General features: G+C 42.4%; 1 protein-coding gene across 1 annotated transcript in view; it reads right to left on the minus strand.

Moving 5' to 3' along the window:
• The window catches only part of EIF2AK4 (eukaryotic translation initiation factor 2 alpha kinase 4), a 100530-nt gene extending 82356 nt beyond the window's left edge, over nucleotides 1-18174 (minus strand). The window contains exons 1-3 of the mRNA XM_054716364.1: nucleotides 17965-18174; nucleotides 5289-5401; nucleotides 1134-1236 (exon numbers count right to left, since the gene is read on the minus strand). Of these exons, the coding sequence (XP_054572339.1) occupies nucleotides 1134-1236; nucleotides 5289-5401; nucleotides 17965-18108 (360 nt within the window). The 5' untranslated portion in view covers nucleotides 18109-18174. The remainder of the gene's footprint in view (nucleotides 1-1133; nucleotides 1237-5288; nucleotides 5402-17964) is intronic.
• Between the last annotated feature and the right edge of the window lie 353 nt (nucleotides 18175-18527).

An 18527-nucleotide genomic window follows, 5' to 3' on the forward strand; every position in this document is an offset into this window, starting at 1 on the left:
AACAGATTAGTGGTTGTCAGGTGTCAAGGAGAAGGTGAGGTGGGTATAAGGGGGTAGCTATAAAAGGGCAACATGAGGGATCCTTGTGGTGATGAAACTGTCTGACTACCAATGCCAATATCCTGACTATGATACTGTGCATAGTTTTGCAAAACGTTACCATAGGGACAAACTAAGGAAAGGGTTCATCTGATCTCTCAGTATTATTTCTTACAACTGCATGTGACTCTACAATGATCTCAAAATAAAAAGTGTAATTTAAAATAAAGCAAAAAAAGGGGGGGGGCAGCAAAAGTAAAAACAAACATGTGGGACTATATTAAATTAAAAAGTTTCTTCACAGCAAAAGAGACCATCAATAAAATGAAAAGGCAACCTACAGATGGGAGAAAATATTTGCAAATCATATATCTGTTAAGGGTTAATACCCCCAAAAATATAATGAATTCACACAACTCAATGATTATCTATCATCACTGATGTTTCAATCTTTCTCTCCCTCTCCCTTCCTCTCTGAAATCAATAAAAATATATTAAAAAAAAAAGAAGTCACCTAGTTTGCCCTCCAGAGAGAGTGGCATCGCCCAAGGATGAGCTCAGGTAGACCCTGATGTGCAGAGGATTAAGAAAGAATTAGCACTGAACTAAGTGTACCCCCATGCTCAGGTAGAGAAGAGACAATGAAGGATTAGAGCATGTTGCTAATTGTTGTCAAGGAGAATAATTAGATATTCTGATATGGAAAAAGGAAAAGTGGCAAAGTTTAATCAGAAATCACTTATCTGTAAATATTTTCCAATATAAAGGTTCAAATCAAGATCAAGTCATGGTGCCAGGTCCAAAGGATGCAAAAAATATGGCCAGGTTCATCTTTTGGAAAGATTCTTAAGCATCAATAATATCATCTATATACACTTTACAATTTGTAATTCATAAGTACTATAAATTAAAGAAATACAAATAGCAATGTTCTCCTTTGTAGATATCAATAAGAAACAAAACATTCTAGTCAAAATTGGATTTAAGGTGCAATGGAAATATCTTTCAGTCCCAGAAAAGGCAGAAAGGCAAACACTGGTGAACATGATGAGATTTTTACTGTCCTCTTATAGGTCCATTTAAATAAATCTTACCTCTCCACAATGCTTTTTGGCCACTTCATCCAGGCAGGATTTTAATAAATTAACACTTTCATTGGACAGACCTTTGGCATTTTTTAACTCTATTTCAGGGACCCTGGGAAAGAAAAAACAAAACAAAAAGGAGTTACTCGAAAGTGCAGCCTGTCTGCATTAATATTTGGGGATTTCATACAGGGCTCATTTGTGAACCTCTCTCTATACTCCCAGCAACATTTCTTTGCATCTCAAAAGGATTCCGACCACACCCCAGCAGCACGGCATGTGCCCTGACCAGGAATCAAACCATGACCTTCTGGTTCATGAAGCATTGTGAGAACTTCAATGAAAGTGCTGATCATGGATTCACCTGCAGGCTATAGGGAGCGAGTGGGCTGGCCAGTTGTCAGTGTGGGCTGTCAAATGATCAGACTTACTGGGGCTTGATCCCAGTATCTCCCCAACTCCTCTGTCTCTGATTTCAGCTTTACAATCTGATTAAAAATTTCCACATCAACTATTCTTTTACCACCTTTAAAAAAATCACTTCAGCCCTAGCTGGTTTGGCTCAGTAGATAAGAGCGTCAGCCTGAAGACTGAAGGGTCCTGGTTTTGATTCTAGTCAAGGGCAATGCCCAGGTTGCAGGCTCAATCCCCAGTAGGGGGCATACAGGAGGCAGCCAATCAATGATTCTCTCTCATCATTGATGTTTCCATCTCTCTCTCTCCCTCTCCTTTCCTCTTTGAAATCAATAAAAATACATATTTTTTAAAAAAATCACTCACCCGGCTGGCATGGCTCAGTGGTTAAGCATGGACCTATGAACCAGAAGGTCATGGTTTGATTCCTGGTCAGGGCACATGCCTGGGTTGCAGGCGATCCCCAGTAGGGGGCTTGCAGGAAGCAGCTGATCAATGATTCTCTCTCATCATTGGTGTTTCCACCTCTCTCTCCCTCTCCCTTCCTCTCTGAAATCATTAAAAATATATTTTTTAAAAATCACTCTGTGTGTGATTCTAGTCTCGACCCTGGCTTGTCCCCAACATCAATTACTCCAGCTCTGACAGCTCACCCACCAGACACCAAGTGCTTTGCTCTGGTCTGTGTGCTCCACATAAAGAAGGCTGAGAATAACTAGGCTACATGGAGCCACAATGATCCATCTAGTATTCCCACAACATGCCGTGTCCAGTCACTCACTCTGATTGTAAACAAGGTGGAAAAATGCTCACTCACTCATGTATAAATCTAGTCCTGCACACTCTTCCAAAGATGCCTAATTTCCACCCCTCTTCATCCCTATAGAGCACAACTCAGATTCAACACCGTCTACTCAAGGTAAGTACACAACCAGCCCTCAGGCTTCCTTTTATTCTCAACGAATAAACATCCATTAACAATTCATTGAAATTAAGTAAGATTTGATTTTTACTGAACAAAAGATGACTATACTTCCTACCAAGCTTTTCTGAGTAATTCATGGTGTTTTACCTCAGCACACCCTTTACTATTCATTATCTATGAAGTTCTCACAATGCTTCAGTTATAATAGGTTCTACAATCATTATCTATTTGGATAGATGGGAATCTGAAAGTAGTTTATATATATGAGAAAAAGAATAAAAGTACCACATAGCCCTGAGTCTATGCATGTCTAACTCGGGATTCTCTCACAGTGGCATCACGGTATTTTGCAAAAAAGGGAAGTGCCTGCCCCATATAATCTCAAAAGATAGCATCAAGGTATTTTGCAGAAAAGGGAAGTTCCTGCCCCATATCATCTCAAAAGATATGAATGTTCCCCCAAGTCAAGTCTTACATAATTATTTTTAAAAAATAAAGCAAACATTATTTAGCAGTAGTAAAAGAATAATGAAAAATTCATCTACAATCCTACCTAATAATAGACAAATATGCAAATTGACCGCACCTTCGCTACGCCCAAGCCATGCCCACCTGCCAAGCCACGCCCACCAACCAATCAGGACCGACCATGCAAATTACCCCAACAAAGATGGTGGCTAATTTGCATACCAAGACAGCGTAGAAAGAAGCCAAGAGCTGCAGAAGGGAGCAGAGCTGCGGAGAAGCAAGCAAGCGGGGGGGGGGGGGGGGGGCGGAGGAGGAGGAGAAGGGAGGAGTGGAGGCGGGGCCGGGGGAGAAGGGAGAAAAGCAGGCGGGCTGGCGGAGAAGGCAGGCCGGGGGACAAGGGAGGAGCGGAGGCGAGGCCAGGGGAGAAGGGAAAAGCAGGAAACCCTATTGCAGGATTTTTCCTGCAACGGGAACGCTAGTCTATAATAATAAAGCATAATATGCTAATTAGACTGGACAGCCGAACGACCTTCCAGACGTCCTTCCGGACGTCCTTCCAGACCACCTTCCGGATGAAGCCAGGGCTGTGAGGGCCGAGCCCCTTGCACGAATTTTGTGCATCGGGCCTCTAGTACTAATTATATTTTAATAGAACTTTCCAATGTTCTCTTTATGCCCTAACCACATAAATGTATGTAGCTGATATTAGAATTTTTACTTTTTACAAGCACTTTCATGTTGTTGTTTTTTAAAAAGTCATCCCACAATATTTTTACCAAGTGTACACATCAAGATTACCTGAATGTAGTAGTAGTTCTCAACCAGGAGTAACCGTGTAGTCACCCAGGGATACCTGTCAATGTCAAGAGGGTGGAGAAGCTCCATGCCCCTCCTGCATTCCTTGCCTATGCATCTCTTCCATGTGGCTATTCCTAAACTGTATCCTTTATAATAAACTCAGTAGTAAGTGAAGTGTCTTCCTGAGTTCTGTGAGCTTGATCTAGCAAATTACTGAACCCAAGGAGGGGGTTGTGGGAACCTGCAAATTTACAGCCAGCTGATTAGAAGTACTGGTATTTGCAACTGGCCTTTGAAGCCTTGTGGGACTAAGCCTTAACCCCTGGGGTCTGCAATAACTAAGAATAGTTTGTATCAGAACTGAGTTAAATTGTTGGACATGCAGTTGGTGTCAGAAAAATAAAACCTAGAGAGGCACTGTCTTATTCTGCTTTCATAAATTTAGTTGTTCTTTAATTAATTCATTATTTAACTTTCTACATACCTACTTTTCTACTCTGGGCACAGTGTTGAGAACAAAAGAGGGTCACTAACTTCAAAGAGTTCTTCTTGACCTATCTTTATTTTCATATCCTCCATCATCTCTTAGTATAACAAATTCCATAAGTTTACCACCTTTTGTGTAAGGCAGTGCTTGCTTTTATTTGTCACTTTTCTTCACTGGTTCCCTGCACAATAAGACCAAGCCACAAAACATCATCCAGGCCAATCTGTCTTTCCATATGGAACGTCTGGGGGAAATGACATGAAACATACAAGATACTTCAGAAAAAGAACACTTGAGTCCTGATTGCTAATACTTTTGCTGTATCTGTGGTTCTCAACCAGTGGTGGTTTGGAAATATGTGGGGTTCGGTAGTTATCTCACTGGCTACATGCCTTGCAGGGCGACTCTAAATCTTTCTTTATGAGTAAAGTTCCATTTAGCCCAGAAAGCTACTCCAAGTCCCAATGCTGATCATACTTTATTTTTATATATTTTATTGATTTTTTACAGAGAGGAAGGGAGAGGGATAGAGAGTTAGAAACATCGATGAGAGAGAAACATCGATCAGCTGCCTCCTGCACACTCCCTACTGGGGATGTGCCCACAACCAAGGTACATGCCTTTGACTGGGATCGAACCTGGGACCCTTCAGTCCGCAGGCCGATGCTCTATCCATTGAGCCAAACCGGTTAGGGCTCAATGCTGATCATACTTTAAAACCAAGTACACAAGCTACCATGCCTTTATCCTTTTCTTCTTGATTGTTCCTCTTCTCAGTTTATGAAGAATTAGACAAACAGAAGTTAACACATCAGAAGAAGCAAACAATTGGTCATGGAGCAAATACTGGTATCTATAGTGGCTATTGTACAGCTAGAAGCAGACTTAACACGAGATAGGTCTTATGAAAATGTCTATTGCTGATATAGTTTTAATGACTTGCAAGTGATAGAAAATGAAATTTTAGATGGAACGGTGGCAAGAAGGAGAAAATTCTGTTTATTTCAACCAGTTTTTATATGGTCAAAACAGAGAACTGAAATTACATCACAGCTATTTATAATGTACTCACACATCCGGGTAGGTGGGTGGGCATTTAACCCTCAAATCCACTTTTACATATACTTCTTTACCAGCCAGACCCTGGGGGTACAGAACTAAATTGATTTCAGGGGGCTCTTTGACCTAAAAGAGAAAAAGAAAAAAATATATGTATATATTTTTAATCTAGAGAGCCAATCATTAATGATTAAGATAATGATCATCTTAGTTTAAAAGTTCTACTTTTTAAATATTACATGTAATTATATCTGATATAGTGTTTGGTCAAAGTTTCCTAAAGCACAGTTTAAAAATAAAACCTATGCCAGAGAGAATGCATTTCCCTTTTCAAAGTTACCGAAAGAGTGAACCAAAATGTTCCATGTAGCTTCCATTCATTCAAATGTTACTGAGCGTGCTTATGTCTGGGTGCTGCCCTAGAGGCTGGGAGGACAGGATTAACTTTAGGCAGACAACTACTTCATACAAACTAGAAGACAAGTGAATACTTTCCAATAGTGGTGAGTGCTGTAAAGAAAATACCGCAGACAAATGGAACACAGTGGAGAGAAGAAGATATTCAGACAGATGGGGATCAGAGGATATTTCACTTGAGAGTTGAATACTGAGAATAAGTGAAAACCTTGACATGGAAATCTGAGAGTGCTTCAAAAATTGTCTATGCTTCCAACCAACTGCTTTTCACCAAATAACTAAATACTCTGTTGTTCTTTTATGTATTAATTACACTTAAAAAAAAAGATTTGAGATGGCTTATATTATCTTTATATCATGAGAAAAGGGACGCTGAGAGAAGAAACATCTATTCCTGTGGTCCAGGCACTTCACCAATTCTGCAAGGTAGGTGTTGTATCCATTTATTAAATATTTTTTATTGACTTTTTTTTTTAAGAGAGAGTGTGGAAGGGAGTGGGAGAGAGAGCGAAACATCAACGTGAGAACGAATCATCCATCAGCTACTTTCTACATGCCCCCTACTAGGGATTGAGCCCACAAGCCAGGCATGTGCCCTGACTGGGAATCTCTGCATATGTAACACAAGTCTGGTTTAACAGCCTCTTTCATCTTAATGTAGGAAGTGAACAGTACATCTGAAAATAACTAACCTTCTTGGGAAATGGTACGGAGGGGGCCTACACTTAATGCCCAAAGTCTCTTGAACAAGAAGCAGGCTTCAGCAAACAGAGGCCTATTGGGGGCCTATACATTTTGAAGATATCTAATGGAAATGCATTTCTCAGCAGAGACTATTAATTGTTCCTCAACATTCATTCTCCCTTTATTTCTGTGGACTCTGAGAAAGAAGATCCCTATTAAGAAGGATTCCTGGTGGCTAACTGGGCTCAAAATTTAAAAACAGAGGCTAGCAGCCATTTCTACACAGGGGCCTCTCATTCAAACAGTACTTCACAGAGAAGCCTGCACTGACCCTCCAGCCTCTGCACTGAATTGCCTAACTCTACTGTTTCTGCCATCTGAGCCAGCCCTTATAAAGGAGTTGCAGGAATTCTATTTCAACCCATAGGACTAGGCTTGCCCCATCCAATCTAGGCGGCACAGCTATAACCCCAGCAACCTCTTCACCAACCAATCCGAGCATCCATTCTGAACAATCAGGAAAGTGCCTTTCAGACCAATAAAACTGTGAAGATTTGGAGTCCTCATTTGCATAAGGACAGACAATCAGAGGCCAGGGGATATCTGGCTATATAAACCAGCTCCTCTATGGCTCTGGGAGTGCAAACTTTCTTTTTCCACTGAAAACTAAAACACTGAAGATGTCTTGCCAGAGCCTAGTGGAGCAGACCAGACAGAGAAGAGAAGACCTCTTCCTCAAGGAACACAGCAGAGCGGTCTAGCTGGAGCAGGGCCTAGCCCCAGGGCTGCTCACAGCCATGCTGTTTTCAGTCGTGCTGTATCACAATTGAGCTGTTTTGATAGTTTCCGTCTTTACTGCACCCCAAAGTGGGGATTCCTAATAGCACTGAATGGACACCAATGATCATCCATTGGCAACAGAACTCCAAATTTTTTTTACTGGACACATTTATCAGACCTTGCCCAAGATCAATAATAACTAATATAAATGCGAGAAGTCCGGTCAGAAGGCTGAATGGGGCTTTTTGATATTCGCAGGGCTCAATATCTGCATTTTATTACCTACTGCTGATGACTCAATGGCCTAAGCAAACTCCCCCCAATCTGATAATCTTACTGTTTACCAAGCATCACCTTTGATATGTCTGTTTGCATTCCTAAAAGGCAATTGTGTATTCTAGTAAATAAAAGCAGATGGGAACGGAGACTCAGTGGAATGTGGTCCCTTGTACCAAGCTCACAACTGGCTTCCCCCATAATTTCCAAATTTATATTTCTTGTCTTGTGTATTAATTTGCACATCAGCCCTTTCTTCAAGTCTTTGAACCCGAGGCCACGCAGGCCGTGGTGTCACAAGACCTCTTAGCAGCTAAGCATAGCCACTGAGCTAATTTCTGGCCAATAAGATGAAAGAACTAACATAAGCAACTTCTTCATTCCTTTTTCCTTCCAGGTGGCTGGCATGCATATGTGATGGTTGGAGTTCTGATAGCCATTTTGGACCATGAAGGGCACATTAAGGATGGTGAAACTTCAATTTAGAAAAAGCCCTACACTCCAGACTTTTACATGCAAAAAAGCAAACTTTGTAGTTTTCTGTCATATGTTGCTCAACTTAATCCTAACCAATATAGGTTCTGGGAGTGGAAGTGGAGGGACGGTGAGGGAACAGTGATTTTAAATGTAACAGAATATTTGTCAGGCTTTTCTTAAGCAAACTGAGAGGCTCCCCAATGTGTGAAGAAGCTTTTATGTGAAACATGTTTAGAATACCAAGCATTAGCTGGACTCCTGGAACTGAACATAACTTCATTAAAAATGGTTTAACAACCAAGATGCATTGGGGAGTAGGATGAGGTAGGGCCTCCTTCAAGGGTTTAGAAGATAACTAGTCATCAGAATTCAGTACTGGTAAAATCTTTGACTTAACCTGCATAAGAAAATAATTCCAGAAATAATCTGCAAGCAAATAAACACAAAATAAGGGGTAATCGAACATTTTTGAGATCACCGAAGGAGAGGAAAACATAATGTAGATGTATCAGCTCCAAAATATACAAAATTCTACACGACAAAAAAAAAAAAATGATTTGAAGACTGAAAATGAAAGTGACATGCAAGCCGCATAAAAAGTAGTAATTGAGAGAAGGCCATATAATGTTACAATAAGATATGAGTAAATTCACTTCCTAATGGCACCATGAAGCTGGTACTCCCTGAACTGTTATAAAAAAGCCCAACAAATCCTCAAGCATATAAAAAGTGAGAGAGTAATGTAAATTCAGTCCCCAAACACGAGAGAGGTAATGCTCATTTGGAATTCATAAAAAATACCCACAGCTATTCAAGAAACAAACCCCAAGGATCTTAAATTATCCCCAAAGGATTAGAAACACTAGCACACCTCCTGGAGGAGCCAATGCTGTTACAATTCCTGCTGCTCAGTATGAATGTGCTTTCTCCAGGCACTTTCTAACACAAGCCCAGCAAAATCAACTGGGTGTTTAAGAATGTGCCTATTTCTGTTAAAAGTACTGAAGTAAAGGGTAAGACTAGGAAAAATTGAGAATTTTATCAGCCATTCCACACAGCAGCAAATTTTTTGGTTTCGCCCTAGCTGGTTTGGCTCAGTGGATAGAGCATTGGCCTGCGGACTGAAGGGTCCCAGGTTCGATTCCGGCCAAGGGCAAATACCTGGGTTGCGAGCTCGATCCCCAGTGGGGGGCGTGCTGGAGGCAGCGGATCGACTATTCTCATCATTGATGTTTCTCTCTTTCTCTCCCTCTCCCTTCCTCTCTGAAATCAATAAAGAAATATATATTTTTTAAAAAAATTTTTTTGGTTTCAAGGCTAAAGCATAAGGGTTAATTACAGTCTCTGATTAAACTTTACTTGTTTACAAGATAAGCAGCAGAGTAAGGATGAGGTTTGGGAAATCAATTAAAAATACCAACATAATTTTTCATTGCACACAATGTAAGTATACTTAACACTACTAAAATGTACTCTTAAAAAGGTTAAGAGCCCTAGCTGGTTTGGCTCAGTGGACAGTGTCAGCCTGTGGACTGAATGGTCCCGGGTTCGATTCTGGTCAAGGGCACATGCCTGGGTTGCGGGTTTGATCCTCAGTAGGGGGTGTGCAGGAGGCAGCTGACTGGTTAGAGCATCATCCTGATATGCCAAGGTTGTGGGTTTGATCCCTGGTAAAAGAATATACGAGAATCAATCAATGAGCCCTGACCCATGTGGCTCAGTTGGTTGGAGTGTCATCCAGTGCACTGAAGGGTTGAAAGTTCGATTCCCAGTCAGGGCACATACCTGGGTTTCGGGTTCCATCCCTGTCGGGATGCATATAGGAGGCAAGCAATCAATGTTCCTCTCACATCGATGTTTCTCTCCCTTTCTCTCAAATATCTTCAGGTGAGGAAAAAAAATCAACCAATGAATACATAAATAAGTAGAACAACAACAAATCTTTCTCTCTCAATCTAAAAATCAATAAATTATAAAAATGTTTTAAATAATGTGTTAAAAAATGGTTAAGATGATAAATTTTATGTTATGTGTGTGATTTTTTTTTACCACAATTATATATTTTTTAAAAGTTACACAATTCAAACCACTTTCAGATGTTTGGCCTAAAATTGTTACCTAGAATTCTGCTAATCATATCTTCCTTAAATTTTATGGCAAGATTTGTCTCAACATGGCCTGTTGTTTCTCAGCTGCTTCAGATCTCATATTCTGTCATTTCTGTGGGGGGGGGGGGGGGGAACTAGTCTGTGTGAAAACATAACAAATCTAGAAATAAAGTAACATGTGCAAATTGGGTAATCTGGGCAAACCTTTGGTTTTAAGTTTGTGAAGATATCAAAAACAAAAACGGGCCAGCCAGCCTGGAGACCAGTATGCTAAGCGAAATAAACCAGTTGGAGAAAGATAAATATCACATAATCTCACTCATTTGTGTAATATAATGAACAACATAAACTGATGAACAAAAATAGAGCCAGAGAAAAAAATATTTTAGAATATAATAGAAGTATCCTGTTATTTGCAGATTTTTAATATTTCCTACAACTTTTGTGATATTATACTATGTTAGTACAGTTTTGGTAATATTATTGTATTTAAAATCATTCTTGTTGAAATATTAATGTTTATTGCATATAACATTATTATATTTAAAATCATTCTTGTGGAAATATTAATGTTGATTGCATGTAACATTATATTTAAAATCATTTTTATTGAAATATTAATGTTTATTGCATGTAAATGGCTAATTATTTTGTAGCTACAATCTGGTAATAGATTTATTTTGTATACTGTAAAAAAATAATAGTAATAAGTTAAAAAAATAAAATAAATAATAGTGATTACTTAAAAAAAAAAAGAGAGAACTTCCTTGGGTGTCCCAGCATCCTTATCCTGCTATTCAAGGACCTCCAAAGTTTATTCCAAATCTATCATTATAAGTGGAATTCCCACTTTGCTCTTCATGCAGCCTATTCAATGAGCAGGCTTTGAGGAGTTCCAATATTAGATGACCATTTTAAAGGGGATAACCAAAAAGGAGACGAAAGGAGTAGCCAAAGACATAAAGAGGAAAAATCAGGACTGTGTGGTGCTCCATTATTCCAGGAAACACAGTATTATATAAGAAAATAATCAACTGTGTCAAATAAAGGTTTGTAAAGTGCTTGTGAAAGATGTTCAGTTTATACATGATGAGTATAATGCCAAAATAGGCAAGTGAAACCACCTAGTTAAAAAAAAAAAAGGTCCAGCCCTAACTGGTTTGGCTCAGTGGATAGAGCGTCAGCCTGTGGACTCAAGGGTCCCAGGTTCGATTCCGGTCAGGGGCATGTTCCTTGGTTGCGGGCACATCCCCAGTGGGGAGTGTGCGGGAGGCAGCTGATCGATGTTTCTAACTCTCTATCCCTCTCCCTTCCTCTCTGTAAAAAATCAATAAAATATATTTTTTTAAAAAAAGGTCCAGCCGGGGTGGCTCAGTGGTTGAGCACCAAACCATGCACCAAGAGGTCACGGGTTATATTGAGCAGGGTTTCAGACTCAATCCCCAGTAGGGGGCATGCAGGAGGCAGTTTCTAGCTCTCTCTTTCTCTCCCTTCCTCTCTCTCTAAAATCAATAAAAATATATTAAAAACACACACACAAATGATGACAGTGAAAACTTAGAAAATAGAAACTTGGTAACATTCTTCTAGATTTTATGGTTTGTTTTTTTAAAAATATATATATTTTATTGATTTTTTTACAGAGAGGAAGGGAGAGGGATAGAGAGTTAGAAACATCAATGAGAGAGAAACATCCATCAGCTGCCTCCTGCACACTCCCCACTGGGGATGTGCCCGCAACCAAGGTACATGCCCTTGACCGGAATCGAACCTGGGACCCTTTAGTCCACAGGCCGATGCTCTATCCACTGAGCCAAACCGGTTAGGGCTGTTTTTTTTTTTTTAATTCAAATTATTTAACTTAACAGTTTACCTATCCTCCAACTACCACCAATCATTCAATCTATGAGCTTTGTTTTAGATTTCATATATAAAAGAGATCATATGATATTTGTCTTTCTCTGATTTTATGTTAAATGCCTTACTCATTGATTTTTTTCCTCCTTTTCTGAAAATGAATACTTTCTGTAACTGATCTTGTAAAAATCATCAAGTTTATTCTCCTTCTGTTCACTCACCTACCTATTTGTGAAGCTAGTAAACAATGTTAGATTCCTTTTAAAAGTTTAATAACCTACAGCTCTATTTTATTTACAAACATTAAAATACTCAGAATCTGGAAAAAGGGTACAGGGTTAAGATTTACAAATTGCCAGTTATAAAAATAGTCATGGGGATGTAAAGTACATCATAGCGAATATAGGTCAATAATCTACACTAATAAAAGAGAAACATGCAAATTAACCATCACTCCGCTATGCCAAACCATGCCCACTAGCCAATCAGGAGCGAGTATGCAAATTAACCAAACCAAGATGGGGGCTGGCCACGGAGCTGGAGCAAGCAGGAGGCTTGGGTTGCCCTGGCAATGGAGGAAGCCAAGCTTCCCGCCTGCCCTGGCCTCCGCTCAAGGCTACAAAGTTTCAATTATAGAAGATAAATAAATCCCAACAAAAATGGTGGCGGCCACGGAGCTGGAGCGAGCAGGAGGCTTGAGTTGCCCCCGGTGATGGAGGAAGCCAAGCTTCCCGCCCGCCCTGGCCGGCCCTGGCCTCTGCTCAAGGCTACAAAGTTTCAATTATAGAAGATAAATAAATCCCAGATACCAGGGCCTCCGTTTGGGTTGCCAGGGGGTGGGGCTGGCCTGCAAACCACCACAGGCCCCTAGCCCAGGCTGCCCCACGCCCCAAGGGAACCCCCACCCTGATCAGGGACACCCTTCAGGGCAAACCAGCCAGCCCCCACCCGTGCACCAGGCCTCTATCCTATCTAATAAAAGAATAATATGCAAATTGACCATCACTCCAACACACAAGATGGCTGCCCCATGTGGTCAAGATGGCCGCCACAAGATGGCCAGCAGGGGAGGGCAGTTAGGAGGGACCAGGCCTGCAAGGGAGGGCAGTTGTGGGTGATCAGGCCAGCAGGGGAGGTTAGTTGGGAGGGACCAGGCCTGCAAGGGAGGGCAGTTGGGGATGATCAAGCCTGCAGGGGAAGGCAGTTAGGGGTGACCAGGCCAGCAGAGGAGGGAAGTTGGGGGCAACTGGGCCTGCAGGAAAGGGCAGTTGGGGGGGACCCAGGCCTGCAGGAAAGGGCAGTTGGGGGGGACCCAGGCCTGCAGGGGAGAGCAGTTGGGGGGGACCAGGCCTGCAGAGGAGGGCAGTTGGGGGGGACCAGGCCTGCAGAGGAGGGCAGTTAGGGGCAATCAGGCTGGCAGGGGAGCAGTTAGGCATCCATCAGGCTGGCAGGGGAGTGGTTAGGGGTTGATCTGGCTGGCAGGCAGAAGCGGTTAGGGGCAATCAGGAAGGCAGGCAGGCGAGCAGTTGGGAGCCAGCAGTCCTGGATTGTGAGAGGGCAGTCAGACATCTCTTGAGGAGTCCCAGATTGGAGAGGGTGCAGGCTGGGCTGAGGGACATACCACCCCCATGCACTGGCCTCTAGTATTGTAATAATTATGTATGGTGTCAGATGGGTTATTAGACTAACCGGGGTAATCACTTCATAAGTTATGTAAATGTCTAATCATCTAAAACTAATATAATATTGTTTGCCAACATAATTAAAATTTTTAAAAAATTAAAAGAAAAAATATTCAGAATCTGAATCCTCCCCAAATTAAATACCATTCCAGTAAAAATAATTTTTTGAAGCAGGCAAGTTGATTCCAAAGTTTATATGGAAAAACTAAAGTGAAACTAGTTAGGAAAATTTTATAAAGTAAATGGTGACCACATCAAATACTAAGGCTTATTATAAATCTACTAGAGGCCCAGTGCATGATTAAATCATGCACGTGTAGGGTCCCCTAACCTGCCATCCCCATATCCACTGCCCCGCAAAGCCTAGCACGCTCTGCGGACACTGCTAGCAGCCTGCTCCCTGCTTTTGATGGCAGGGGGTCCGCTGGTGCTGGAGCGGACACACAGCTCCCCGCTTTCGATCGCGGGGGAGCTGTCTGTCTGTCCGCTGGTCGGAACCCGGTGTGGCCAGCGGCTCCGAAGTCCCTGGGCCCCTAGGGCGCGGCGGGGCGGGGGCTTATTATAAATCTATAATTAAAGCAATATGGCAGCAGTGCTTAAATAGATTAATGGGATAGAAGAGAGAGTCAATAACAGACTCAAATACATTTGGAAATTATTTCATTCAATAAAGAATTTTGAGCTTTTTACCAGGCACTTGGCATGTAGGTGTGAACAAACACACAGATCCTGTCCTTATGTAGCTACCAGTCCGAGATAATGTGAAGGTAGCATTTCAAATTAGCAGGCAATTCCCCTTTATCTGTGGTTACACTTTTCACAGTTTCAGTTACTTGAAGTCAACCGTGATCCAATTCTGCTATCAAGGATTCTCACTGCCCTGGCCAAGTAGCTCAGTTGGTTAGAGCAGAGCTCGAATAGGCCAAAGTTGCGGGTTCAATCCCTGATCAGGGCACATACAAGAATCAACTAATGAATGCATAAATAAGTGGAATAACAAATCGATGTTTCTCATCCTTCCTCTCTCTCAAATCAATACTTAAAAAGAAAAAAAAAGATCTTCAATCATTAATAACATCTTCATAGCTTGATGACCCAGGATTTCCCCAAGCAGATGATTCTCCTTCTGATAAGATGTAGCCTAAAACTAGCTCACAATGTCTATGTCATTCACCTCACTTCATCTTATCATACTCCATCTCATCATGTAGGCATTTTATCATCTCACATCATCACAAGAAGGGTGAATACAGTACAAAAGATATTTCCAGAGAGAAAGACCACATTCACATAACTTTTATTACAGCATACTGTTACAACTGTTCTATTTTATTATTAGTTATTGCTGTTAATCTCTTACTGTGCCTAATTTATAAAATAAACTTTATCATAGTTATTATAGGGAAAATTATAGTATATACAGGGTTTTGTAGTGCCACTGTTTCAGGCACTCACTGGGGGTTTTGGAATGTATTCCCCTCAGATAAGGGGGAACTACAGTAGTAGCAAATTTGGGAAAAATACAAACAAACCTGGTGTTAGTATAACTGGCTAGTTGGGGGTAGCCTAGATTCATACTTAGATGGAGCTAAGAACTTTTTAAAATAATCTACAGGGACCATAAAACAAACAAAAACAAAACAAAACCAGGCCATTTTGACAATATTAAAGTTTTTTAAATTGCATTAATTACATAAATATCAAAATGCACACGGTCAATTAAGGGAAAGTATTTGCAATATATTGCCTGGCTGGCGTGGCTTGGTGGTTGAGCGACAACCTATGAACCAAGAGGTCCCGGTTTGATTCCCGCTCAGGGCACATGCCTGGGTTGCGGGCTTGATTCCAGTAAAGGGTGTGTAGGAGGCAGCCAATCGATGATTCTCATCATTGATGTTTCTATCTCTTCCTCCCTCTCTCTGCCTCTCTGAAAAAAAAAAAAAAAATGCAATATATAACCCAAACTGCTAATTTTATTAACATATAAATAGCTCTGATACATGAATAAGAAAATATACACTAGAGTGGAAAAAATGAACCAATGAACATGAACAAACAGCTCACAGGAAAAGAAAAATCCATTGCTTACCAACAAAGGTAGCCTACATAATTAATAACTAAGAAGTTAAAATGTAGGAAAACTACTCTCACACACTACTCATAGGCCTTGAAACAGAAGCAAACTTTGGGGGAGGGATGTTTGCAATAGCTATAAATAAAAAATGAGCAGATCCTTTGCTGACATGGAAAATTACCCAAACTTGTTAGATTAATAGTAAGTGTATAACTCTAGAGAAAATTATATTTTAAACTAGTGCTGTCCAAACTTTTTTAGTATTTAAAATAATTTTTAGCATTCACTCTCAAAATGTTTAGCTATTTATAAATGATATACATGTTCTACTAAACTGAAATCTACATAATAACACATCCTCCAAAATGAAGTTCTAAAGACTTCAGAAGGTTTAAAAACCTGAAGTTTATTCAGGTCAATAAATTCTGACCTGAATCTATTGACAGCAAATTTGGCCTTAACTGACACAAAGGCTATTAATAGTCTTGGTTTATCCAGGTTGCACATTTAGTTGTTTGATTTTGGATGATGCTCCCCAACCTCCAAACACACATCAAGGGAGGTATTAGGTAAGGTATGGCATGTGCATAAATGAACATAAATGCAAACACTTCCAGACTGTGTGAAACCTGCCAGGCCTCAAGAGTTTTGGATAAAAGATTGCGGATGCGTAACCTTTCCCTGAAGACTTCAAATAGCAGGTGGTAAGTACTTGCTGAATAACACACTCTGATTCATCCTTATGACCATCAATTATTTGCCCGTAGGGCCTATAAAAGTGTTGAGGCTATTTGCCTTGTGCACTATGGGTCACACGCTGTCATTTGAATTCTTCTACCTGACTTTTATAGTTTGGTTTTTGTTTAGTCTTCTGTCTTGTTATGAAGGCCACAAGCTATAATTTCTGGGATTGGTATCCCTACTTACATCAGCTCCATTCGCCTTTCCGCCACCACAGGACTAGATAATTCAGCATATACAAAGTAAACAAACTGGCTTTGAATGAAGTCTTAGGGCCTTTGAGTGAGTCCGGGTGTGACACCTATTTTGGCTGCTTACTAGGCCTACTTCCTGTTTCTCAATGTTTAGGAACAGAGAAATCACCAGAAAGTTATGTTATTATTTTATTATATGCATGTATAAGAGGAATATTTACATTTCAGGTTAAATGTAATTCTAGTAATTAAGCACTACAGAAATAAATTCCCTTTCCTCAGGGCAGTGGTTTTTGTCTTTTGTGTAGGGCTATTCCCAATGCCTAGAATCAAGGTCCTATTCGTTGAGGAAATATTGGATGTGTAGATAAGGTTGTGTTGAAAAGATGCTGTGAAATGTCAGAATTAAAGGCAGATGAAGGACCCTGGCCTGGGGCTCAGTTGGTTGAGCATCATCCAGCGAACAGAAAGGTCATTAGTTGATTCCCTGTCAGGGCACGTGCCTGGGTTTGCAGCTGGATCCCCAGTAGGGGGCCCGCAGGAGGCAGGCAAACAATGTTTCTCACAGATGTTTCTCTTTCCCTTCCTCTCTCTAAAATCAAATGAAAAAAAAACACACATATTAAAGGCAGATGAAGGAAGAACTAGCTTTTAAATGATAATATGCAGAGACCTAATAGTTCGGTAGATAACTCTTCAAGGATGGGGGGGAAACGGTCAGTATATCAGCAGCTTATAATGTGCCTTAACTTACTTCCAGACAAAAAGGAAAGTAATTCTTTAAACTAAATGTCATTTAAAAAGGTCTAGACTCAGCACCCGTCCCCTCCCATGACAGCTACTAGTAAGTGCCCTGGAGGAAGGTACCGAAAAATTCCTCCATACGGGAAAACACTGTGAGCATGCCTGGGACGTAAAGGGGCCAGTTCTTTACAGTTGTGAACACAGGAAGAGGGAAGAGAATTTTGACTGAGGGCATCAGTGAGGTCTGTGCAAGCGCCCCCAAAGCGTTCCCAGAGCAAAGTTGTAAGGGACCCCTTTGAATGCGCCACTGTATCAAACTCAAGGACTTTCAGGAGGGGAAAGGGGCAAGATTGGAAGGAAGCAGGGATGTTATGGGGTGTCAGTGGGAATGAGAAGCAGTACTAGGTGAGAGAGGAGCCTACTAGAAGGCTGTGGGCGAATTCGGCCCAGGTGGGGGTTCTGAAGACCCGCGGGGCCGCTGCAAGGACAAAAAGTGAGCGCGAGTGGATCTGGGAGGGAAGAAAGGACTGCACAATCCTGAAGGGGGGTGGGCGGCTCGGCTCCGCCAGTTCCCGGCCGGGCCTGGCCCGGGGAGGCCGAACGGATGGAGGCTGGGCTGCAGCAAACCAGCCGGATCGGCGAGCCACGTTCCTACCGGTCCGCACGCGTCCGGTCGCAGGTCCTGGAAGTCGGCGCCGTAGATGGCCTCCAGGGCCTGCAGCTCGTGGTCCTGCCGCTGGGGGTAGCTGTCCGGAGGCTCGTCCCGGCCGCGGCCGGGAGCCCCACGACCCCCAGCCATTGCAACGCCGGGGCCACAGCAGGGCGGCCCCGCAGTGGCGGCGGTGGGCCGGGGCGGGCTTCGGGGAGCGGTGCCGCGGTGTGGAGCGGCCCGTGGGCAGGGCCCCACGTTGTGGGAGGGCTGTGCGGCCCATGGGCGGGGCGTGGGCGGGGCGCCGTGTCGGGGGCGGGGCGGGGCGCCGCGTCGGGGGCGGGGCGCCGCGTCGGGGGCGGGGCGCCGCGTCGGGGGCGGGGCTCCGTGTCGGGGGCGGGGCGCCGCGTCGGGGGCGGGGCGCCGCGTCGGGGGCGGGGCTCCGTGTCGGGGGCGGGGCGCCGCGCCCGGAGCAGGTTTAGCGGCTAGAGGAGCTGGGCTAGGGAGCGCCGCCTTGCTAAGTCTTTTGCCCACGTAATGCGAGAGAACCAGAGCAAAGGAGTCTGCAG

Source organism: Eptesicus fuscus, chromosome 5 (assembly GCF_027574615.1).
Source record: "Eptesicus fuscus isolate TK198812 chromosome 5, DD_ASM_mEF_20220401, whole genome shotgun sequence".
In the NCBI taxonomy this organism is placed as follows: Eukaryota; Metazoa; Chordata; class Mammalia; order Chiroptera; family Vespertilionidae; genus Eptesicus; species Eptesicus fuscus.